The sequence below is a fragment of the Arachis ipaensis genome, chromosome B4 (assembly GCF_059453495.1).
Source record: "Arachis ipaensis isolate K30076 ecotype BB chromosome B4, ASM5945349v1, whole genome shotgun sequence".
Classification (NCBI taxonomy): domain Eukaryota; kingdom Viridiplantae; phylum Streptophyta; class Magnoliopsida; order Fabales; family Fabaceae; genus Arachis; species Arachis ipaensis.
In genome coordinates, this window is record NC_142439.1 from 115,317,676 (window position 1) to 115,344,062 (window position 26,387).

At 33.7% G+C, this 26,387-nt stretch overlaps 2 protein-coding genes across 2 annotated transcripts; both read left to right on the top strand.

The window, feature by feature from the left end:
* Window positions 1-16,873: 16,873 nt before the first annotated feature.
* LOC107639705 (pyruvate decarboxylase 2) lies at window positions 16,874-20,364 on the top strand. The gene is made up of 6 exons (XM_021121426.2): window positions 16,874-17,768; window positions 18,501-18,664; window positions 18,770-19,420; window positions 19,500-19,617; window positions 19,714-19,902; window positions 20,008-20,364. The coding sequence occupies exons 1-6, from the start codon at window positions 17,256-17,258 to the stop codon at window positions 20,176-20,178; spliced, it is 1,806 nt and encodes a 601-aa protein (XP_020977085.1). The 5' UTR covers window positions 16,874-17,255; the 3' UTR covers window positions 20,179-20,364.
* Window positions 20,365-23,772: 3,408 nt separating this feature from the next.
* LOC107636947 (receptor-like protein 39) lies at window positions 23,773-26,124 on the top strand. Its single transcript, XM_021122522.2, has one exon. The coding sequence runs from the start codon at window positions 23,773-23,775 to the stop codon at window positions 26,122-26,124; it is 2,352 nt and encodes a 783-aa protein (XP_020978181.1).
* The last annotated feature ends 263 nt before the right edge of the window (window positions 26,125-26,387 follow it).

The window sequence follows — 26,387 nt, forward strand, 5'->3', positions numbered from 1 at the left end:
TTTTCCTTAGAGCACCTGGTTTTTTGTACTCTATTAATAATCACTAACAACAACATCCAACAATAATAACAACGAGAGTTAACCAAGATAATTAATAATAAAGATAAGTATTTTGTTGATTTTTAACAAATTGATAGTGGTTCGATTCTAATGGTCTGGGAGTGAAACCTACTTCTCTTTTACGGGTATTAGTTTTATTTGTATTAAAATCTATACCTTTGACAATGACGAAAAAAAAAAGAACCAAAAGCTTTGCAGAAATTCGAAATGAATAATAAAACTTAAATGACTTGAATAAAAGAGAAATTAAATTACAGAAAGAAAGTGTTTGGAAAAATAAATGGCAAATTAAAAGGTAAAGAATGGAAAGGATAAAAGTTGCTGAATTTTAAAGGAAAGAAAAACACATTACAAGGAAGATGAATTGCATGAAAAAAAAGTTATAGAAAATTTAAATGAAAAGTAAAGACATGGAAGAAATCCTTCAAAAACAAAGACTCTTAACTGATTCAGAAAGTCGCTGGGAATGTAAGTGAGTGTGATTGTTTTCTCTGAAAAGATTCCAACTTTTATTCCCAATTTGTTTCTAATATTTATAGTCTACTCATTGTAACCGATTATTAATCACACGATGTTGTCTTGAATGCGCACTACTTGGTAACCGTTCCCCCTCCTTTGCTAATGAAATGTTACCCATCAATTCCTCACGTGGTGAAAACCTCTAACTTCTCCACTCACGTAACTACTTGATCTGCTATTCGAACCACTATTCGATTTCTTCCTTTGAATACTTACTTCGATTGGATCCGTTCGATTTAGTAAAGTGTTGAAAATCGAATCCGTGTCAAGTGCCTTCAACCAACTCCTGTACGTACACTTCTTCGACAACAGCTGACACCCCGATTGACTTTCTCACTATCTCGAACTAATTTACCTTAATCGAAAATATTTTTCGATCAACAGTAAGATTGGAAGATCATTGCTATTCTGCCTTTTAGTTTGGAAGAAATAATAAGAAAAATAACGATTCGACTAAAAAAAGTTATATATGGTTTTTTATGGAAAAAATGAATTGTGAATATAATATGCTAATTGAAGAACAACCATATTAAGAGTCCGTTTCGAAAGTTTGAAAAGTAATTTTTTTAGTTTTTGACTTATGAAAAGTAGTAATATTAATGTCTGGTGCAATTTTCAAAACCAAATTGCAGGTCTTTAAGAAATTATTTAGGAGCTTATGGAGAAGTTAAAAAAAATGACTTCTCTCATAATACTACTACTTTTTATCACATTTCTATAAAATAAGCACTTTTAGAACTAAAATCCAAACACAAAATAACTTATTTATAAGTTACTTTTAATATAGTCATTTATTGTTGAAGTTATTTTTTTAAAAAGAAGTTAATTAAGCTGTTTACCCAAACTGGACCTAAATATATTCTAAAATCAACTTAATTACTAATATACAATATATATGCAATATATAATACATATTAAAAATAAAGTTAAGTACTAATTTGATATCTGAAAAATTCAATTGCCGACGAAATTTTTTTTTAAAAGATATTATCGACAAAACAACATCTAAATGCTTTTTGAAAATGCGACAGAAATAATTAATAAATATTAAATTTTTATAAGTGACAAAAATCTTTCATATTTAGCAAATAACCTATTCATTAAATTCAAATTTTTGTGATAATATTTGAATGTGCTAAAAAAAATTTAGAATAAAATTTAATCTCTAGATTTTTTTATTTTAAAAAAAATTGGTCATTCATAATAAAAAGAAATTAAAAACAAGTCATTTGACATAAAATTACAAATTTTGAGGATAAAAAGATTTTATTTTTTTAATAATACTTACAAGAAATTGCATCAAAATATGATCTTTAAAATCTTTTTTTAGAATATATATTTAATATTTAGTTTTTTTTGTCATATTTTTTAATTTTTAAAAATTTATTTATTGTTAACATCTTTTATAGTTATTTTTGTCAGTAATATAAACTTTTAGATACTATTTTAATAATTTACTCTTAAAAACAAATTAAATTATACATATATTTATATAAATATATATATTAGTGACTTATGTTTGACGTACACTTAATATTGAAGAAACCATACTAATAAAAGAACCAATCATGTAGATAAACCATAAGAGCAATTTGATTCCAACAAAAGAGTGAAATCCGATTAAGGTTGGTGGAATGAGAAGCATTTTCTCTTTCGATATTTTCTTACCTAAAAGCATCTTCATGTTTCAAGCTTTTAATATGAAAAGTGTTACACGTATAAATGTTTTTTCTAACATTTTTAGGAGGAAGACACCAGCATACGGAAAAAAAAAAAAATCTTTTTATTTAGTTTGAAAAGTCATTTTGCAAATTATATTCAGGGTTAAATACGATTTTGATCCTTAAAATAGGGGCTAAAAATTTTTGTCGTTTCCAATTTTTTTTTCTTACAAAACCGTTCATAAGGTTTAACTTAATTTTAAAATCGTTCTTTTTACTAAATTTTTAATTTTTATTCTAAAAATATCCTTAATTAAAAAAGAAAGAAAGAAAATGAGTTAAATGGGAGAAGGGATTACGAGGGGGAAGGAGGGGAGCCACCGTCATACTGGGTTCGTTGCCATCGTTGAGCCGCGTCGTCGTACTGGACTCGTCGCCATCGTCGTTGACCGCGAAGAGAGAGAGAGAGAGATGCGCGAGCTGAAGGGAAGATAGAGAAGGATGCGCGAGCTGAAGGGATTTGCATCCTCCATTGCCGCTACTGCCGCTATTGTCGCCGGTCCTCGCCCCTCACCGTTCGCTGTTGTTCCTCTCTATTTGCCGCTCGTTGCTGCTTCTCGTGTCCTCGCCACTACTCCACGACCCTCACCGCCCGCCGCTATTCCGCTTGTCCTCCCCTCTCGCCGTGCTGAATTGTGGCTTGTTCTATAGTTTCTGTTGACGTTGCTTGTAGCTACTGTGATTGAACTAGTAAACCCTCTTCTTCTGTGTGAACTAGATTTTTTGTTTGTCTTACATAATCTAAATTTGTTGTGGAATTTGTTCTGGAATATCTGAATTTTTCGCTTAGTGATTCTGAATTTGTTGTGGAATATCTGAATTTGTTGTGGAATTTGTTCTGAATTTCTTGTGGAATTTGTTGTGGAATATTTGAACGTCATGCTCTGTTGATTGGGTGAATCTCTACTTCTGATTTGGCTTGAACCTAGAATATTGATGCTACTGAATTTGTTGATTATTGTTCAAGGTTGCACAAATTTTGGTGCAAGTTGCTTGAATTTCTTTAAGTATTTTGGTCTGTTTTTTATAATCTGAATTCAAGTTTTGTAAACGAGTTTAAATTTGATCCCAACTCGAATTCGAGGAATTACCATGGAAAAAAATTTATGGAAATCACTGAGTAGGGATAAAGAAGATGAAGAAGTAGAGCAAAAGAGGAAATGACGAAATTGTGATACGGGTAAGGGTATAATTGTTCGAAGGACGATTTTAAAATCAAGTGAACCTTAGGGACGATTTTGTATGCAAAAAAAGGTTGGGGACGAAAAAAATTTTCAGCCCCTACTTTAGGGACCAAAATCGTACTTAACCCTTATATTTAATATTTTAAACTATGGCTACAGTACCAAAACTGACCATTAAAGATTATGATGCTGACAATTTTGACCACAGAAGAATTAATAAAACTAACTTGTGACTATGAAAAATAAATTCGGATAGACAAATTATTCAAAGCCTAAAAATTTATCAAAAATTTTCAATCTGTCCTTCTAAACTAACTTAATCACTCCCAATTCCTTTTCTGAATTCTCTCTTCCCTCATCCACTCCACTATGGTTATGCTATTTTTCTTTTCACTGTCACTTATTACTTCTCAAACACGAATTAAGCTCGATTCTCCACTATCTAATTTCTCAATTTCCAATTTCAATAGCCTCCTTCAAACCCTTTAATTTTCCAAAATCCAACCCTAGTTCCGCCATGAACACCATCACCACCACCAATGCATGACGCCAATAATTTCAGCATCACCAATTCTCGTAACTCATCGCCGCACTCTTAGAAAGCTGATAACAATGACAACAACAACAATGATAATTTCTTCATCAATAAACTTGTTTTGTTCTCCTTTGCTACTGTAGCCACCACATTCAAGCTAAAATTTTTGTGTAGACCGCCGTGTCAAATTCTATGTCCCACTTCTAAGTTCTACCCCATCTCTAACGCTAATGTCTGCTCAAGGACCATTGCTTGTGCTACTCTTCACTTAGACCCATATACTTCAGGCTCGTCTTGTTTCCTCTCCCAACACCACTACCACCAATGCACCTCTTCTCCCCATCCTTCAATTATAACCAAATTTAGTTCCAGTGTTTCGCTCTCAACTTTGCTCGAATTTTAGAATCTTTTTTTTCTCGTGTCCTATGCAAATGGCTCATCTATCTTTTGCAACATTAAATTTGTAAGTTTACTCTACATTTTTGTTTTTTTGGTGGTGATTACAGCAGTGACCATGACTGAGAGTGGAAGAACCGAGTTTCACCGATTCTTATGTCAGTGAAATATATTATAGCGCGCTGAGATTTATGACGCTGAACTTGCTAAAAATTGTGTGCGGTAAGGGAGAAAATGAAAGGAGAGGAGAGGATTTGGGATATTGGAGGGGGCTTGGGAGTCTAGATGAGTAATTTAGAAATTTTTTTTATAATTTTTTAAAAATTAGATAATTTTGTCTACTAAATTACATCTTTTATAATTACATCTTGATTTTAATTATTTCATAATTAAATTTGTCAGTGTCATAATATTTTATAATTAATTTTGATGCTTTGTCATTAAACTATTATAAAATTACGAGTTTAGCTAACATATTTTTTAAAGTCATATGATAAGTTTACTATTAATAAAAAATTTTAAATATTTTTATTTAATAAATACAAAATAAATACATTAAAAATTTAAATTTTTTATATTTATAATAAAAAAATTTTAATTTATAAACTTAATATATATTCTTAAGACACAAAATAGATAAATCCTAAAATTATTTATCAAATAATTTGGATGTATACCTATAAATAGAATTAAAGTGAACCTTAAACTATATATCTTATCCTGCCAATGACCGATTTATCACTCATTATTATCATTAAATTATGGGTTAAGTATAATTTTGGTCTAAAGGTATAAGTCAAAAAAATTTTTCGTCCCCAATCTTTTTTTGTATACAAAATAGTCCCTAAGATTTAAATTGATTTTAAAATCGTCCTTACTTTAGGGACCAAAATCATACAGAGGTGACGGCGAAAGCGGAAGCAAAGATGAATCGTCGATAACTTTTTCTTTTTCTTCTCTTTTTCCTTCTATCTCTTTCTTCTCTTTCCTCTTCGAAAAAGAAAAAACACTCTCTTTGTCTTATTTTTATATTTTAAATTTTTTTTGTTATGGATAATTTAATCTAAAATTTTAATATTTAAATAAAAAAGCGATTTAAAAACTTAATTTTAAATCTTATAAACGATTTTTGTATAAAAAAAAAATTAAGGACAAAAATAAATTTTAATTTATACTTTAAAGACTAAAATCATAGATAATCCTTAAATTATTTACATACAATGATACATATCATCAATAGCCAATAGAATATTAATAACGTACAGATCATAAAAAACGAATAGAATAATAATGGTGGCTATTGCCATAACGTATTACCAAAGTTCACCGCATTATTTAGGGGTGGTGGTCTGGTGGATGACACTTCAAAAATTCAATACGAGTACAATTTTGCTATAAATTAAAATGGAGAGAAAGATCGAGGTACGTGTACAGCTTTATGAAAAAATAATGCATCATAAATGACTGTATGACTAATAATCCGTGACTGAAAATTTTTATGGCACGTATTCGTTGTTTCACGTGACATTCCATTACATTGACAATTTATTTTAGCAAAAGCGTTTCAGATACAATTACAAATTAATCCAAAACACTTTAAAATTATTTTATTTTATATTTATTAATTACTATTTATCTTATTTTATATTTTTTAATCACTATTAAAATAATTAATTAATATTGTTTGGTCTCTCTTGTATTGAACGAGTCGGATCTAAAGATGATGAAGGTGGAGGTGACTGAGAGATGAATGTCAGAGAACTCCGATGAGTGATTCCTTTGGCCTGACGAGTTAAGAATGAGGTGTGATTCCTTTGGCCTGACGAGTTAAGAATGAGGTGGGACCACTTGCAAAGACTTCCATGCTCAAATCAATGTCTATACAAAAGACGGCTATTAGGAGTAGGTTAGGTGACGTACCTCTGAAGAGGGGTAGAATCTTCCTCTTATATAGTCTGTACTGAAATGAGTCCCACGTGGGTAAACTCTTTTTCTTGGAAGTTTCCTTCCCAACTATCCAAGTTCGCGCACGCGGGGGAGGGGTGACATTCGGGTCACTCCTTGACTCGAATTCGGTAACCTATCGGATCGGTCGGACGTCCGGACCCGGGTCCTTGGTCACTGTTGAACTGGACCGGAACAAATATTAAATATAATAAATATATAATGATAAATATTTATATAATAATTTTTTTTATCAAAAAATGTATAGATGATTTCGTTAGATAGAGTTAAGGTCCATATGGAATTACAACCAAAAAGACAAAAGCAGGAAGTTCCAACTAAAAACAATGTACAAGCATTTAAAGGGGAAAGAAAATGAGCTGATGGATTTTCAATAGCTTTTTGTACTGCTTCTACTACTAAAAGGGATTTTTTTAGAATCGATAAAGACTGAAGATTAAATTATTTTTTGCTTTCCAATTATTTTCATGTCGTGTGAACTGCCAAAAGTTTTAATTAATGATAATTTTTACTTTTTTAAAGAGATTCTGTCATCAGTTGCATCCACCATCGTTTAAGATCTTCAATTAAAAAAAAAGGCAAATTATTATCTCTTTATAACATTTTTTAAATTTTAATCATGAGATTATAGTAGGATATTACATTATTAATTCAAAAAATGGATAATATGATAAGGATATTTCCATCTTAGGATTTTTTTTAATAAATAAAAAAATATTTTTTAAAAGAAAAAAATGACTATTTATTAGAATACAAATTTTTTTGGGCCAATAGGCGGTTCGCCTAATCGAGAGGCAATCTGCTATTTACTTCCCCTAAAGATGAGACGATCTCCCTCTTTCTATCCAATTTGCCTATTGTTTAGGCAATTTGTGTGCCTCTCAACCCCAGTTTACCTAATATTACTCAATCTGCATGACTCCTAAGGAAAAGTATAAGGTACCAATATACTATCTGCCAATTTATTGCCAACAATAATTAATTATTATAAGGAGACACATCTAGGAAATACATTTATAAAGACACTTCCATTAAACACAGCTATAAAAAAGACATTTTTATTAGACACATCCGCAAAGACACTTCCATTAAACATAGTCATAAACAAGAGTTGGCAGAAGTTGGCAAAAATGCTGTTGGTAACGTAACGAGATTGGACTCCTAAACTCAGTTCATTTATTGATTCGGCGATCTAGTGCACCCTCAATGATAAAATTCCAAGCTTCTTGTCTATAAATACTAGTAACTGTGAGGTAAATTTACTCGCACCAAATCTTTGGATTTTTTATTTAAATTAAATAAATATATAAATTATGAAAATATATAAAATATGAAGTAATTATTTAAATGCATAACCTTACACACTTTGGATGCTGAAAAGTAAGATGAAAAAAAATGTGCACATCTCGAGGTTTGAGACACTGTTCTATAACCGAGCGACACCGTGACATATCCTGGGTGCACCTGGGATATGTTTTACATGAAAGATCGAATACTGAGCACTCGAGATACATTTAAATTCAGAAGGGGTCTTAGTACCCGAGATACGTGCAACATGCCTAATTTGAGTTTCAACATCCAAAATATGTTCGGATGCATATATAAGGTCACAGCAACCGAGATTTGCATTGATTTGAATAGTTTTTAAAAATTTTGTGACTTTCTAGCCGCTTAAGTTTGAGTTCCTTAAGTACATATGACCCTCAGAGAATATGTTTGCGATAGAAACATCAACAAACTAAATGCTACTTGGCACGTAGCTGGAGTTTTAGATTTTGAGGTTAGTAGTTCTTTCTTGTTTTATTTTCAGTGAATAATTAGTTTAGATGTTTAGGTTTAAGTAACTTAGTTAATGTGGTAGGTATTTTGAGTAAACTAAGTTAGAAGTTCTATATTAATTTAATCTAGTATAGTATGTTTTGATATTTTATATAATGCAGGAGAGTTGGGGGACTTCATGTTTGACAATTCCTTGATCTCTGTATTTGTCGAGCGGTGGAGGCCTAAGACATACACCTTCCACCTTTCATGGGGTGAGGTTAGCATTACGCTGCAGGATGTTGCCTACCACATTGGTCTGCACATTAATGGAGAGTCGATTGGGAGTTGTACCAGAGACTTCCAGTAATACCATGGACATCCCATGTAGGAATGGATTAAGGATTTACTTGGCGCCAAGCCGCCACCATAGCCAGAGGAAGGGAAACATATTTTCGGGTTGAGAATGATCTGACTGAAGGACAGGATTTTACATATTCTAGCTGGGGAAGCTCCGGATACACTCCGTAAGTACGCAAGGTACTACTTGATGATGCTTATTGGAGGGTTTCTTTTCACGGACAAGTCATCTACACTTGTTCCGTTGAGGTGGCTGCTGTTGCTGGAGGATTTCCATTGTTGCAGTCAATTGTCATGGGTCTGCACTGCTAGCACATACGTACCACCCACTATGCACCGCGGCAGGGCGTGATGTGACCGACATTGCGAGTTCTATGCCGCTTGTTGTCTCCTAGATCTATCATAGGTTCCCAAATTTTTGTCCGGAAGGATATGACGTCTGAAGGTTGTAGAAGGTTTAGAGAAAGGGAGGTTGAATCTATGGCCTTCTTTTACTTTAATGAATTAAGCCTTTAATATCAAAGTTATTGTTAAAATCTGTTTGAACTGTGCAGCAGAAATTTTATGAGACAAATTCATTTTGTCTCATAAATATCATAAAACAGAACTTAGAGAACGAGAAAAAGATGACACAGGCATGTATCCTGGTTCAGTTGCATTATGCAATGCAACCTACATCCAGTCTCTACCACAACAGTAGTAGAATTTTCACTATAGTTAAAGTATTACATACACCAATTTCTTAGGATTCCCTCGATCCTTTCTCTCTCAAGTTCTTATCTAACTTGACTTGGTTATGCTAATACCTAACTATTCACTCTAAGTGCTAACCCAACTTAGAAAGGGGCACCTCACAGGTACAAGACGCAAGACATAAGAAACAACCTAAAGAAATTTGAAATCACTCTAGGCTTTTCTCTAAAGTGTTTCACTCAACCTTTTGTCACTCATTGGCTTTTTCTTGAATTCTTTCTTTTAGCCTTTTACCCCTCAAAAAATTACAGAAAGATATACATTGAAAATGAAATACAGATTGTAAAATATGAAGGAGATTAATGCAATAACAGCCTCTGTTGCTTTAAGTTAAACCGGATTCAACTGACTCTGATTAAGTTCTTCATCTTGGCGGAATTCTTCTTTAACTTAGAAAACACTGTCCAAAAGTGATGAACTCTTCACAGAGAAGCTCTTCAAAACAAACTCAATATTTGGTTCTCTCTCCTTGTCTTCAGAAAGATGAAGATTTTTCTTTTTGTACATTTTTCCAAGTTGCTGTATTGATCTCTTCTCAGTCAACTCTTTGAGCTATGTGCTTACCAGGTTTGTCATTTCACTTTCTTCAATTAACCCCCAAATTAGGAATTTCAAAGCTGGTCTTTTTGCTTGACCGAAGACCTCAAATCAGCAAAGAGAAATATTTCAATGGTAAACCCAAATTTGAACCTTTGAGCAAGTGCTTTGTTCCCAAGAAACAATTTTAGCCTTGATTTACAGTAGTGATTATCAGAGAACACTTTCTCCATTTATCCCAAATTAGAGTTGCAGAAATTTGGAGAAGGAGTAAAGAAAGTAAATTGCATGCAAATGGAAATAAATCACCTTTATCCTCCGACTTAGCATAGCTTGCTTTAATTTGGGTGATTAGACACTACCTTTTGAGTTTTACCTTTCTCTTTCTTTCTTCTTTGGTGAAATAAACAAGAAGAACGAAGCTCTCTCTCTCTCTTTTTCTGAGTTTGACCGAAGTAGGTAAAGTGAACGATGGCTTCAACTTGGATGAGGAACTTGAGTTTGGATTGGCTTCTTTCTATTCAACCCAAATGACTTCTTCGTCACATTTTATTTGGGTTTTGCTTGTAAATTTTGCACACTATAGCAGCTTCTGTTTCTTTTCCCATTTGTTTGGGCTGCTGCTATTTTATTTCTTTGGCCTGCAACACTAATCAAACACAATCAAAATTAATTGGGTGTTTAACCCAATAAAATAATGTTTGTCATCATCAATTTAAAATTAGTTATATACTTAACTTAACAACGTCGTTAGGTTCCCACTTGCAGCTAAGTATGTACTTATTGTAATTAATTTTTAATTTAACAAGTAGTAGGCATTGGATACGTCTTAATTATTATAACTAATTAATTTCTGTTGAAAATATTTTTATTCTGTGTAGGTTGGCAGGACTAGGGCACAAAGTCGAAATCGCCACAATGGTAGGATCCAGACTCTATGTCGTCGCATCGATGCCTTCACATTTGACCAGGTACGATATTTTTTTGTTTCTATATTAAATCATGCATTGATATGCCGTTCCTAATTATTGTTCTTTAACGCAATGTGTACAGTTTCGATGGACACTATACAAGGATCTCCAGCTACCTCAGATTGTGGCCGACTGGCTTATGAGTGACGCAAAGATATATACATGGAGGGCTATTGTTCTCTCGTATTCTTTCACTTTGTAGAGTTTCATCATGTTGACAGAGTGAAGAGAAAGTTCAGGGGAAGTAGCACAGGCCAGCAGATTCAGTGAATATCGACGAGTATCTTTTCAAGATGACGAGTGGAGATGACTCCTAGTGGCCTGATATGCACTGTCAGTGGTACGATTTATTCAGGGGCCGTAACCAACTATAGCACTTGGTTACCATCAATGGCCACCTGATCTTCGTTCGACACAGGAGTATCTCACCTGGTAGCAGTAGTCATGTAGAGTTAGATTTCTGACCATATTGACGACCTTCATCACAATGTTGATGTCATAAATCCTTCCTAAAATAAAGAGCCTGATCCAACATCTCACGGGATAATGTACCCAAAGTATCTAAGTACCAATTGCAATTCTCATTGCTTGGACTATACGCTGCATTTATACGGTATCTCTTATCCTCGGCTGATTTGAACCGTGAATTAAAGTTTGAAACCATGTGATGCAGTACGAATGATATGCCGAGGGAAGATGCCATCCACTGTGAGGTGCATTTAGGCCAGCGCAAATGACCTACGATCTATCTGATATGATAAGAATTCCAGGCTGCAGAGTAACATGCTATCTCGGATTTGAAAGGAAAAACGACCATGACTCGGTTGTCTCATACTCGACTAATGCGAAAGCTATGGGCAGAATTTTGTTATTACCACCTTGAGCCACAGCAATTAACAGCACGCCCCCGTACTTTTTGTACAAGTGTGTCCCGTCCACAAATACAAAAGACTTGCAATGCTTAAATACCTCAATGCATGGAGGGAATGCCCCAAAGACCTTATCGAATTGGCTCTACTCTCCATCAACTATGTCTCCGTTGTAATAAAAAACAGCAACGCAATCTTGAATCATACCTGGGAGGCATTCCTGCAAAGCTTGTAAGAGGGTGGGTATCCTGTTGTACGACTCTTCCCAGTCACCATAAATCTAAGCAATCGCTTTCTTCTTCGCCATCCACACCTTTCGGTACGATGGCTTGAAATGGTAACTCTGATGCACCACACTTTGCAATACCGGGATAGACACTGACGAATCAGTCTTTATTATAAGTAACACGACTTTGAAAATCAAACTACTATCCAACTGAGCATGGTCCTGAGACATGATTGGTGCCAAATAGGTGTATGCTCCACCAAATCTACGCACCTCCCTACAAATTACTCGTGGATGTCAATGTTTAGTATAACACATAATTAACGTAATAGACTTTAATTCATCCAAAATAAATCGTAAAATATACCAATAGTTCAAGTTCTAGCGTAATGCCACGCGAAGACTCTATTGATAACCATTGGTGAATTGCTTGCAACGACAGTGGTATTTAAGCCTATCCAACTCAAAAACTCTATACTTCTCATTCCTTCGAATATTATAATTTTTCACCGCCATCAGAACTGCATCACGGTTCCTGAACTTATGGTCAACTCAGAATTCTACCCCACCATCCGTATTGTAATCATCCCCTTCACCGGCATTGAAAAGATCGTACGGCTACATTGCGTCCAAATTCAAAGTGTTATAACGATTAGGAACTTCTAACAATCGAGAAATGGGTAAATGGGGAGGCAAGAGAAACCGAGCACTACTACCTATGAGAGTCTCCAACACATACTCATCAGAGGAAAAAGTATCACTAGACGACTCGGATCTGGCAACATAAGTTGAATCGCCCTAACTGTCTTCCTCGTCGGCACTATCATGAGGCTGGGCGCAGTGGATTGGTGTTGCATCTAGCGGGACAACTTTAGGACTCGAAGGAGACGGCCTACCACAAACAACCGCGTCACACACCACAGCATACCACTCCATCACTTGTTGTGGCATTAGTCGTGCATGTACGTCAAACATTACTCTCACATGTCGATCTCCATCAATCCAAAATAACCTCTTGGTTAAATCTACTGCTTGGAAGCGCATGCATAAATCTATATGCAACCCGCCCAACCTCTTTGGTACCTATTCCCGCGTATTGTTCAGTATGACCCATCTTTAGCGGATGTAGGGTATCAACTCGGTTAGTGCGCAACATCAGAGTTGAATCAGACTCGAAAATCACTCATTCATCATCGTGTTTTACTATCCCATTGGGATAAACCACAAAAAAAAAGAAAAAAACGGATTATTCTCCATGAGAACAAAACGAAAAGAAGAGAAAGAAAAGATTAATTTGTAAATTGTGAGGAGATGGTTGAGGGATGAGCTCTATAAATAGAGTTATTCTCCAAAATATCTTGGGTGCCTCCTAAACCATAATACACATATTTCGGGTACTGCGAGCCAAATTACACGTTTGACTATATTTCGGATGTTGAGGCCCAAATTAGGCATGTTGCACGTATCTCGAGTACTGAGACCTCCTTCTGAATTTAAACGTATCTCGGGTGCTCAGTATTCGATCTTCCATGTAAAACATATCCTGAATGTACCCAAGATATGTCACGGTGTCGTCCGGTCACAAAACGGTGTCTCAAACGCCGAGATATGCACATTTGTTTATCTTACCTATCAACATCCGAAATATGTAAGGTTACACATTTAAGTAAGTACTTCATGTTTTATGTATTTTCATAATTATATATTTATTTAATTTAAATAAAAAAATATCCAAATCTTTACTTTTTTTTTCACTTCTTTTTCTCATTCTTTTTATTTCTAAAATGTATAGAACGTTATTGTTATTAATTTATTGTGATAGAGAAATAATATTAGATCAAAATAAATTTGTTATATTAAATTTGAGTAAAGGATATTTTCGTCCCTAACCATTGAAAAATACTTTTAAGTCCGTGACGTCCTTAAAAACTAGACGGATCAGTCCTTCCGTCTAAATGCTTCCGTTAGACCCAACAAAAAAGCTGACGTGGCTCCCGTAATGCTTGTCACGCGTACGCGTCGTATGTCAAACTCCCACTCACGCGTACGCGTGACCCAGGCGTACACGTCGACATGAATTCTCCACTTCACCGTAAATTCTTCACTTTGCATACTTTTTTTCCATTTCTTTTTAAGCATTCTTGCCTTCAAAACTTTAAATCACTTAAATAAACATATCAAGACATTAAATGGGAGAAAAGTAAATTAAATTTAGCAATTTAGGGTGTGTTTGACTTAGCGTTTGAAGCATCAAAGGTAGGTTTAGTTGTTTTGAAAGTTTCACTTTTTAGTTTGGGTATTTTTTCTTCTTCTGAACGTGATTCTGTTCTTCAACCCAAGTTTAGTTAAAGCTAAAAATGATAGCTTTTGCGTTTACATTTTCACGTTAGATTGAAATTTATTTTCTATTTTCCAATTTTATCCTTCATTGTTCATATGATTATTTTTGTTGCTTTTTTTTATAATATTTTTTCTCTAGTACTCTCTCATAGATATTATCATTTTTTATGGAATTCTTATTTTTTTTGTTTATATACATTTTTTACTTATTATTTTTTTTATAGAATAATAATAGTAAAATTATAACGTACTAAAAAAGAGTACTAAGAGTACTAAAAATATCTATATAAAAATATCATAAAAAAACTTTTAGATATATTTTCATCATTGTCAAGATAAATATTTAATTTTTATTATTTTTAGTACTCTCTTTTATAATTGTAATTTTCGTGTACTATATTTTAGTATAATTTTTTATTGAGAGTACTGGAATAAAAAAGACAAATTAAATAAAAAATCATAGGTAATAATAAAATCATAAATGTTGGATTCTAAAATAATATTAGTAATAAGATTATTGAGAGTAGTGGAATACGAGTACTATGTAAAAGAATACTAAATTAAAAGTATGCAAAGTGGAGAATTTATGGTGAAGTGGAGAATTCATGGCAACGCGTACGCGTGGGTGGGAAGTCCATGCGTACGCGTGACAAGTATTACGGGAGCCACGCCAGCTTTTTTCGTTGGGTCTAACGGAGGCATTTGGACGGAGGGACAATGATCAGGAACGAAAATATCCGCAAAAAAAAAAATGAAAGACAAAAATGTCCTTTATTCTTAATTTTATTTAAAGTTTAAACGTTTTTTTTTGTCTACATACCACTTGAAGTGAGATAGTTAATAACGTTAAAAAATTTTATTTTGCATGTCATAGATCAACAATACACGATATGAATAAAAAAATTTATTATAAATATTCAGTAAAAATAGATGGCACTATTTATTACAAAAATATTATTTTATTATTTATTTTATACTTTTATCGTATTTTTAAAAAATAAGAATTGATTTCTAATTTTGTTTGTTAGGGAAAATTTGCCGAATTAAAAGCCGAACTACATTTGAGGCAAAAGAAATCTTAGTAAATAATACTCTTTTATTTTTTATTGAAAACAATTATTTTTTATTTATTTAAGAAAAAAAAACACTAACATTAACATCTTACATTCTTACCTTTACAAGGAGTTTCAAAACTTTCTCAAATTAGACCGACACACCAAAGTTTGTGATTCTGAGGACATATGGTTTCTTGCCAATTTGCCATTGAAAAGAAAAGAATGTTTAGTTTCATTTCTCACCAAAATCCAACTTCACTTTCGCCCTCTAAATTCAGCAGGTAGGTATAAGGGGAAACAAATGTAACAATGCCATTGAAAGCAAACCACCAAGTCGCATTCAACAGATATCTCTCGTCTCCTCCCTCTGTGATCTTTGCCGAACACATACCATATTATGTGTCCACACTCCACATACCATATTACGTGTCCACATGTATTAATAATAAATTTAAAATTTGTTATCAATAACAATTAAATTCATTAACCAAATTTAATATTTTATTGAATTATATTATAAGTGAGAATAAGTCAAAATCCAATAATCTAAATAACACGAGACTCACACTTTAGTATTTAATTTAAACCAAATTAGTTGACATAATATTTTAAAATAATATGCAGAAAGTCATATAGTTAACAAAATGTTATATAAACATCCAAATTTAACAATTATTCATGATAACTATATAAAAAAAATGTTTCAGTGTAATTATAAAAAAATCAATTATTTACTTAACATTTTTCAATGTACAAAAATAACTGAAGATACTTTCTATGATATTAGTTAGGAGATGACAATGTGTAGGAGAATGAAGACATGAGTCATGAGACAATTCCCACTCTTCACTCTCAAACTTCTCCACATCTGCATTCCTGAACTTCTGAAAATTTGTTCTCTCCATCTTCAATTTCCATTTTCCACCAAATATGTAATTCCATCGATTTCTATGAGATTATTCTAAAAAAAGAAAAATATAATATATTAAGATAAAACAAAATTAATATTTTTCAATCATGTTATTATATATATATTAACATATTACAAATTAAATATAAATATTAAATTATCAAATTTGAAACAAAGAATGTATTATACTTTTAAAAATAAAATAAGTATTATAGATGTTGCACAATTTTCATCTGAAATACATTTTAAATTTATAGTATTAGAATATTTATTATAAAAATTGTTGCTATTAAAATACGAAGTAATATTTAAATTGGTCTCTAAAATTATATTTATGTTTTAATTTAAAATTTAAAGTTTTGATTATTTTATCTTCTAACTTAATATTTGTGATTTATATTAATTTTTTTATCTTATTTTTATTGTATAATTATTAATGGAAGGTTGAGATGAACTATTTAAATAACGACTAAATTTTTTTTACCTCAATTTACACTCTATAATGCATTTAATACTATAATCATAATTCTACTTTTTGATTTGTATTTTAATATTAAAAAAATTTTAAATATGCAAATCAGACCCTAAATTTTGTCATCCGTGCAATTCCATTCGATTTGTGAATTATAATTTTAAAAAATAAAATAAAATTATGTCGATATCCATAAAAAAAGTAAAAAACGTACTAACAATCCATACCAATGGATACACCTAATGAGGATCTATTAGCCAAAAAAATTAGCCAAGTTGTACACGAGAGTAGACCACCGCCAAGACCCAAGACCAATGTCCCAAACAGGGGCAGCACAAAACCGAAAACCAAAAACCAGCACCCTGTATCTCCTCTTTCAGTTTTACCGCCACCACTCTCCCACTCTTCACACACCATCACAAACCCACCACCCTTCTTAGTTCTACATATAAAACCCCCTCCTTAAACCACACTCTCCTCACCAAGAATTCAAACCACAAAGAAAAAAAAAAAAAAGAAATACTTCAAAGTTAAAAACAACCAATCATTCTCTCATTTTCATTCTCCTTCGAACTCTCACTCTCACTCCACCTCCCCAAACCGCCACCGTCTTCCACCGCCGCCATGGACACAAAGATTGGATCCGTCGACTCACACAAGCCCCCAAGCAACGACATCATCTCCTGCGCCAACAACAACTCCACCTCCGTCCCCTCCACCGCCATCTGCTCATCGGAGGCCACACTCGGCCGCCACCTAGCCCGCCGCCTCGTCCAGATCGGCGTCACCGACGTCTTCTCCGTCCCCGGTGACTTCAACCTCACTCTCCTCGACCACCTCATAGCGGAGCCAGGCCTCAACCTTATTGGTTGCTGCAACGAGCTCAACGCAGGGTACGCGGCAGATGGCTACGCGCGGTCGCGTGGAGTTGGCGCGTGCGTTGTGACGTTCACTGTTGGAGGGCTTAGTGTGCTGAACGCCATAGCTGGAGCTTACAGTGAGAACTTACCATTGATATGCATAGTTGGTGGTCCCAACTCTAATGACTATGGAACTAACAGGATTCTTCATCATACCATTGGTTTACCCGATTTTTCACAAGAGTTGAGGTGCTTTCAAACTGTCACTTGCTTCCAGGTACCATTTCTATACTCGGTTGGTTTTTTGAAGCTCGAAGTTGATCGGTTCAGTTGGAATGTATTCCATGGTTTAGTTTTTTGGTGTTTTTTCTATGTAACTTTTATTTTTTTAAAGATTCCCTTAGTTATTTTATTATTATTTAAATATTTTTTGTTATGGGGATGATTCATGAAGTTTGAAATCTGGGGTGTTTTGCTTTTGTGATTATTCATCGGAGTTGGACATGGGTTTGTTGCTGGTCCCCTAGACTTTTCCTTTATTTTTTATGGAGGTTTTTTGGGTGATTAGACGATGTGAGGTTGAGACTAAACTTTTGAGTTTTGGCTAAACTTTTAATTCACGTATTCACAAAGACATGTTGATGCTGATGATGTGAGGAGCCATCCTTTTTTTCTTAAATTTAATTTAAATGATTGCTTTCTTTATTTTCTGGTTTTGGTGTTGGATGTGAAGTTGACGGGTTCTGGTGATTGGACAGAATGGTTGGTATGGTGATAGATTTGGTGAATAATTTTGGAATATTCCTATGACGGGTTTTGGCATTATGTGAGTGTTTCACGAAGTTTGGAGTTTATGCATATTTGGTTATTGTGGTGATTTTTCATATTATGTGAGTCTCTATACCACCACATTGATGATCTGTTTTAGCTTTCAGGGGATTTATCTGATTGTGCTGCAAACTTTTGTTGAGTTGCGATCTAAATGGATTTTGGTCATTTTTTTTTATAGGCTGTGGTGAATAACTTGGATGATGCTCATGAACTGATTGATACAGCAATCTCAACCTCATTGAAAGAAAGTAAGCCTGTCTACATAAGCATTGGCTGTAACCTATCCGGTATTCCTCACCCCACCTTCAGTCGAGAGCCTGTTCCATTTTCGTTGTCCCCCAAGTAATTTCTAATTTCCTTTGTTCTCGTTAATCATGGATTGGTTTATGAAGAATCTAATGGTGATTAATCTTATCTGATCCCTGTTTTGTTTGGCGTGTTTTGCAGATTGAGTAATCAGTTAGGATTGGAGGCAGCAGTGGAAGCAACTGCTGAATTCCTTAATAAGGCAGTGAAACCGGTATTGGTGGGTGGTCCCAAGCTGAGAGTGGCGAATGCATGTGAAGCATTTGTTGAGCTCGCCAATGCCTGTGGCTATGCTCTTGCCGTGATGCCATCAGCCAAAGGGCTAGTCCCCGAGCACCATCCACATTTCATTGGAACCTATTGGGGTGCTGTGAGTACCGCATTCTGTGCCGAGATTGTGGAGTCTGCTGATGCATACTTGTTTGCTGGTCCCATTTTCAATGACTACAGCTCCGTGGGGTATTCCCTTCTTCTCAAGAAAGAGAAGGCAATCATTTTGCAACCTGACCGAGTTGTGATTGCGAATGGCCCTGCATTTGGGTGTGTGCTCATGAAGGATTTCCTCAAGGCACTCGCAAAGCGCCTCAAGCACAACAATACCGCATATGAAAACTACCACAGGATCTATGTACCTGAAGGGCAACCGTTGAAGGCTGCACCAAAAGAACCTTTGAGGGTTAATGTATTGTTCCAACACATTCAGAAGTTGATTTCCAGTGAAACGGCCATCATTGCCGAGACAGGTGATTCATGGTTCAACTGCCAGAAGCTGAAACTTCCCAAGGGATGTGGGTAAGTAGCTAAATGAATGTGATTCCAAGTGTTTTTGGTCTCGTTGTCGATTGGGTTGATAACAAATTTTTGTCAACAGGTATGAGTTCCAAATGCAATATGGGTCCATCGGATGGTCAGTTGGTGCAACTCTTGGTTATGCACAGGCTGTCCCCGAGAAGCGAGTGATTGCTTGCATTGGTGATGGAAGCTTTCAGGTCTGTCTTGATGTTTTTCTTTTATAACATTCCTCACAGTCTTCTGATGAAACCAACGCTCGAACTGATTTTGATTCTCTTCAAAATCCTTTGCAGGTAACTGCACAGGATGTATCAACAATGCTGCGATGCGGGCAAAAGACTATAATCTTCCTGATCAACAATGGTGGATACACAATTGAGGTTGAAATTCATGATGGGCCTTACAATGTGATCAAGAACTGGAACTACACTGGGTTGATTGATGCAATCCACAATGGTGAAGGAAACTGCTGGACTGCCAAGGTGAGTTTTGTTGCAAATGTAGCACATTCTCTTTAGAGAAATTTTTAATGATAGTGTATATTATAATACCCTAAATTTATCCACCGATGCATGATTTTATTGTAGGTGTTCTGTGAAGAGGAGCTCATAGAAGCAATTGCTACAGCAACTGGACCAAAGAAAGATTGTTTATGCTTCATTGAAGTGATTGTTCACAAAGATGACACAAGCAAAGAGTTGCTTGAATGGGGTTCCAGGGTCTCTGCAGCCAACAGCCGCCCACCAAATCCTCAGTGAAAACTTCAGATTCAATCCATTATCACATTTGCTGGAATAACCCGCTCTTTTACCAAATTTGTTGGATTTTGTCAACTCTTACCTGTACGGAACTTGCTTTTGTTAGTTGCATAAATTTCTTGCAGTGGTTTTCTGTAAATTCATTCTCTCTAGATAAATAATCAAAATCATCACTTTTTTGTTGTTGCTTGGTGGCTTCAGTAGTCTTGTGTTTCCGTCTAATGTGAATCTATTGCATGTTTCTGGTCTAGAACGGTTTGCTAAATATCTACAGGAGGACAAGTTTTGTGAAACTAATTAGGCAACTTGTTTCACCGAGTCACATCAAATTTCGTATTCACCATTTGTAATTCAGACAGAATATGGAACATAGAAAGAAAAGTATCTTCCTTCACTTCGTAACATTGCATAGTTGGTCTCGATTGAAACAATGCAATTGGTATCTTTGTGCTTTTTTTTTTCTTTTTATTTATTTATGGAAGTGAAGGTCTAGTTCTACAATTATATTGTAATTCTATATTTAATATACTGTAACTTTTAACCTAGGAAGCACCGATACGGATACGCTGACGCGTTTTTTTTTATATCTTTTTATAATTTTTTTTATATCTTTTTATAAAAAATTGGATATGTTGTGAATTAAAATTTAAATAATATATTAAATTAATAAAATATATTAAATTAATAAAATATCATATTATAAATATAAGAATAAATATAGTGGCATAAAAAGGTTTTAAAATTATGTAATTATTAAAAAAATAAAAAATTTTAAGCTAGTGAGTAAATAAGCTACCAAAAATAAACGGTAAGTAGATTTAGATTTTGATTTATTAATTATTTTATTTTTAAATTTAAATTTTAATTTGTTTTAATTTTAGAATATTTTAAAATTAGAAATAAAAAATTAATTAATCGGACATAAAATCACAAAATCAATTGAAGATTTGCAAAAAGATTCGTCTCATGAACATCTGAATAGAGTCGGACTCGTTCGAATTTGTGATAGCTCTACCAAAATTCTGTACCGCAAGAAGACACATCGCCGATACGCTCGTTTGAAATATCCACCACGTGTCGGCATCGGATTCGCATCCCACACAGATACGCCGGCACCATGAGAGAATCCGTGCTTCATAGCTTTTGCCTTTTTAACACAAAAATATATTGATATGAGAGTGGTTAAACATTTTGATTTGATTAAATTGTTTTGACATAATATTTTAATATCTGAACAATCGTCATGTATTAATAAAGCATTTTACATGTATTATAGTATTAGGTGTTCTAGTAATTTTAACAATCATATAAATTTTATGATTGAGATTAATGATTAAAAATATTAAAATATCTTACATCACGGTACTAATCCATAATTTTGGTAAACAACTCAACTTCATAACCAATCTCAAGGACATAATAAATCAACCACGAGCAAGGTAGTAGTTGGTAATTACTAATTAGGGATGGCAATGGTAATCATGATATTATAAGTCGCATGATTGCAGCATGTGGAATTCTTTACTTAATTATTGAGTGATGGAATGCTTAGTCATTAATTATGGGGAATACGGAATTTTATAAACATATTTGTTTATGTTAGATGTTATATATCTTATTAATAAATATTTTATATTATTAATTGTTGATAAAAATTATTAATGGAATAATAGAAGAACACAAATAATTAATTTATAATCTTTAAAAGTGTAATTTAATTAATAAAATTTTTAGAAATAAATTATTTTTTAAATTCATCTTTATGAAGTCAAAATTTTTTCCGTCCACCTACTTGACCGCTGATGCATTATTCCAGCTTCCTATATTTTCGGGTAACTGAAATAAACACATATTCGTTCTATTGTTTATTTATTTGATACTTTTTTCTCAAATAACAAATTAATGATAAAAATATGGATATTATATTATTTATGTTTAGATGCAATCTAGTAGTCCTATATAAGCTAATAAGTTCCACACCAGAGATAGTGAAAAAAGCTAGCAATTTAGTACGTAAACACAATGATCATAGAGATAGCGAAAGAAGTTATTTGTTTAATACCTGAACTCAATAATTATATATGATGGATGTTGCTATTTTTGTTTTATTCTTACTTTACACTTTCTTAAACTATTTGTCTTCCAGTTATGGTTGGTAATAATTGGGAATGCCTAATTTTTTTTTTACTTCTTTACGAAAACACTTTTATTTTATAATAATAAAATAATATTTATCTTTAAAAAAAATCTAGTAGTCCTATATAACATGACCGAGAACTAGGTATGTAGTGTTTTACTTAGATTTTGTTCGATTTAAATAAATAAATTATCAATTAAATTTGTATAAAAATTTTAATTTAGAAAATAGATATAATTTTTTTTGTAAGTTGCTCTTAAGATTTATATATTATACAATAATACTAAAACTGTAAAAAATAATTAGTGTAAGGAAAAATATAGGTAGACAATAAAAATATTAATCAATGCGAATAATATATATATTGGATGTTCAATGAGTAATTTAGAATGTAGTGTGTTTTACTTAAATTGGGCCAATTTTAGAGTCCGTTGTTCCCATTGTTTAATAAAGTCATTAAGTTAATAGTTTGTAAAAAGCAAAATATAGGAAAGAACAAGTAAATAAAATAAAAAAGTGAGACAATAGGAGTGTTTCGATATAAAAATTATCAAGCAGTAACAAAAATTTATTTGAATAATACTACACATTCAAATTTTTTTATGAACCAAGTTCAATCAAGTTAAACAATAAGACTTGAAATAATGTTAATTATAATTGATTTTTGTTATATTAGACAAACTTAGTTGAATTTGGTTAACAAAAAGACTTAGATATATAACATTATTCGAGTGTAGAGATTTAATTTGTAATATTATATGGATTATAACTTATCCGGTTACTCTCTATAATTACCTGTTAAGACAAATTTCTATATATTAGTTTATACTAGAAAGTATTTGGTAGTCACTAGCCAGTAGCCACCAATCAATTTAACAAGACAGTAATTACTCTAATACCATGCAAATGATTTCAACCCCATTGTCCAAAATATTGAAATAATGAATGTTTAGTTCCATCATCTAAAATGATACGAGAATCCACCGTAACAGTAGCAGTGGAAATTCATCTAAAATTCCTTATATTCACGCCCCATTTCACAAGCTAGAACATGGAAAAATCTTCCGACAGAAAGGGACTAACATGGAAAATGTATAACACGGCATGAAATTATGAGTTTATGACATTATTTTCTCTGTACGAGCATGGTTTACTTTGACAAATATCTTCACTTACCGAGTCTAAGTCTGTCTCTTTGATCATGCCGTGCTCAAAACATTTCTATGCTTTTGGTCATTCATTTCTCCGTCTCAAAACTTTCTGAGCCTTGAGTTGTGTTGTGTGGTGTCTCTTCAAATAGTGTGCAATGAACATTCCGTTAGTTTCATGGCTTTTCTTCATATTCTGCTACTGCTGCTGGACTCACCTTGCTGTTACTGTCACATTGGTCCATGGCCAATGTCTTGAGGATCAACAATCATTGCTGCTTCAACTAAAGAGCAGCTTCGTATTCGAGCATGAACATTCAAGCAAACTGGTGTCCTGGAATGAAACCATTGATTGCTGTTGATATAGATGTGTCTAACAATTTCTTCAATGGAAGCCTGCCTTCTTATCTTTTTGAACTCCCATTGCTACAAACCATTGTACTTTCCAACAATAATTTTCAGAGTCACCCACTTGAGTTTTCAAATTTATCTTCTACCATGTTCTTGAGCCATCTAGGCTTAAGCAGTAACAATATACAAGGGCCAATTCCATCCTTCAATATGTTCAAGAATCTCACTCATTTAGACCTGTCTCACAATGATTTAACAGGTTCAATTACATCTGATCACTTCAAAGGCTTCATGGAGTTGAACTACATTGATTTAGGGGCCAATCGCCTCAACGGAAGCCTACCTTCTTCTCTTTTTGAACTTCCATTGCTAGAATATCTTAAACTTTACAACAACAATTTTCAAGCATTCCCACATGAATTTCCAAACTTATCTTCCACCATGTTAAAGACTCTGGATTTGAGCAATAATAGCTTACAAGGCCCCATTCCTGAGTTCATTTTTCAACTCAAGTCACTAGAAGAACTCCTGTTGTCTTCAAACAAATTAAATGTTACAATATACACAAAAATGTTTCGGAGGCTTGAAAATCTAACTACACTAGATTTTTCACACAATAGCTTGTTGATAGAAGCAAATGTTACTGACTTGGGCATAGAAGCAAATGTTACTACCGACTTGGGCATATCTTCCATCCTCAGAAAGTGGGATGTAAATTTGGCTTCCTGCAATTTGACAAGGTTCCCTAGTTTTCTGCGAAATCAGTCTAGATTATCCAATTTAGACCTCTCAGGAAATCTTATTCAAGGACCTATACCAAGGTGGATTTGGCAATTTTCCTCCCTTACTTTCTTAAACATCTCCAACAATTTGTTCACCATGTTTGAAGAGCCGATACAGAATGTTAGTGCCTCTTTGTACTTCATTGACCTTCACTCTAACCAAATCCAAGGGAACTTTCCAACATTTCTCTCAAAACAACTTTATTTTTTGGACTGCTCAATGAACAACTTCAGCTCTATCATTCCATCAGATATTAGCACTTATATGTCTTCCACATATTTCTTGTCTTTCTCCAACAATAGTTTATCTGGGAACCTTCCTCAATCCTTGTGCAAGATGTCATATCTTCAAGCTCTTGATTTTTCCTATAATCAGTTGAAAGGGGAGATTCCAGATTGTTTAATGCGGATGGAGTATCTTAAGATACTAAATCTGGAGCATAACAAGCTTGATGGCCACATTCCTGATGCATTTCCTCAACATTCTGCACTAAAGATTCTACATCTAAATGGAAATCTACTTAGAGGCCGAATTCCCCACTCTCTTGTGAATTGCACAACACTTGAAGTCTTGCATCTTGGAAATAATCAGATTTATGATGTGTACCCATGCTTCTTGAGGAGGTTATCCACAATTCGTGTTGTAGTTTTGCGCCAAAACAGACTGCAGGGTCACATTGAATGTCCCAAGTTAAATGGTTCTTGGCAATCCCTCCAAATTATTGATCTGTCTTTCAATAATTTTAGTGGTTTACTTCCGGGAGAAGACTTCAAAAGTTGGGTCACAATGATGCTTGGTGTTGGTGAAAAGCAAAACCGATATGAAGTCGTAGGCTTCTTTATGAGAAAATACCAGGATTCCATGATAATTACCAACAAAGGCTTACAATTGGAGATGGTTAAAATCTTAAGTGACTTCACTTCTATAGACTTCTCATTCAACAACTTTCAAGGGCCAATACCAGAAGAGCTTATGAATTTCACAAGACTTCATGTTCTTAACTTCTCACATAATTCTTTCAATGGCCAAATTCCATCCTCCATAGGGAATTTAAAGCAACTCGAGTCGTTGGACCTATCCGGTAACAAATTTGGTGGACGAATTCCCACTCAACTTGCAAGTTTAAATTTCCTTTCATATCTAAATCTTTCATGCAATCAGTTATTTGGAAGAATCCCAACAGGTACACAACTTCAGTCATTCTCCGAAGGTTCCTTTCTAGGAAATGCAGGCTTATGTGGACCACCATTAACAAATAATTGCTCTGGCCCAATTCTGCCACCACCACCATCGAAAGTAAACTCAGATTCTGGCAGTTTTGTTGATTGGAGTATCTTGAGTGTGGAGTTGGGTTCTGTCTTTGGACTTGGCATTATTATTATGCCAATGTTGTTCTGCAAGAGATGGAGGTTTTGGTACTGGAATCATGTGGATAACATTCTTTACAGGGTCTTCCCTCAGCTTGATTTTATATATCAGCAGCATGGAGGGAAAAATTATAGAACTCTAAGGTGGAGGTCTCAATAATGTGTCTAAGTTGAATAACCAGGAAGACAAAGTGTAAGTTTCGCTCTCTCTATTTGTTTCTCATATTTTGTATTTCTTGATCTTTCTTTGTTTTTGAATTCTGATAATCAGTTGTGTCAAAATAATGATTCTGTTGAGCAGGTCATCAAGGCAAGCGAGAGAAAGTAGCAAAAACTAACTACGTTCAATTTTTATCTTTTTTTTTTTTTTAATCATGAGACCTAAGTTGTAATAAAGTAGCAAAAGTGATGCATGCATGTGTG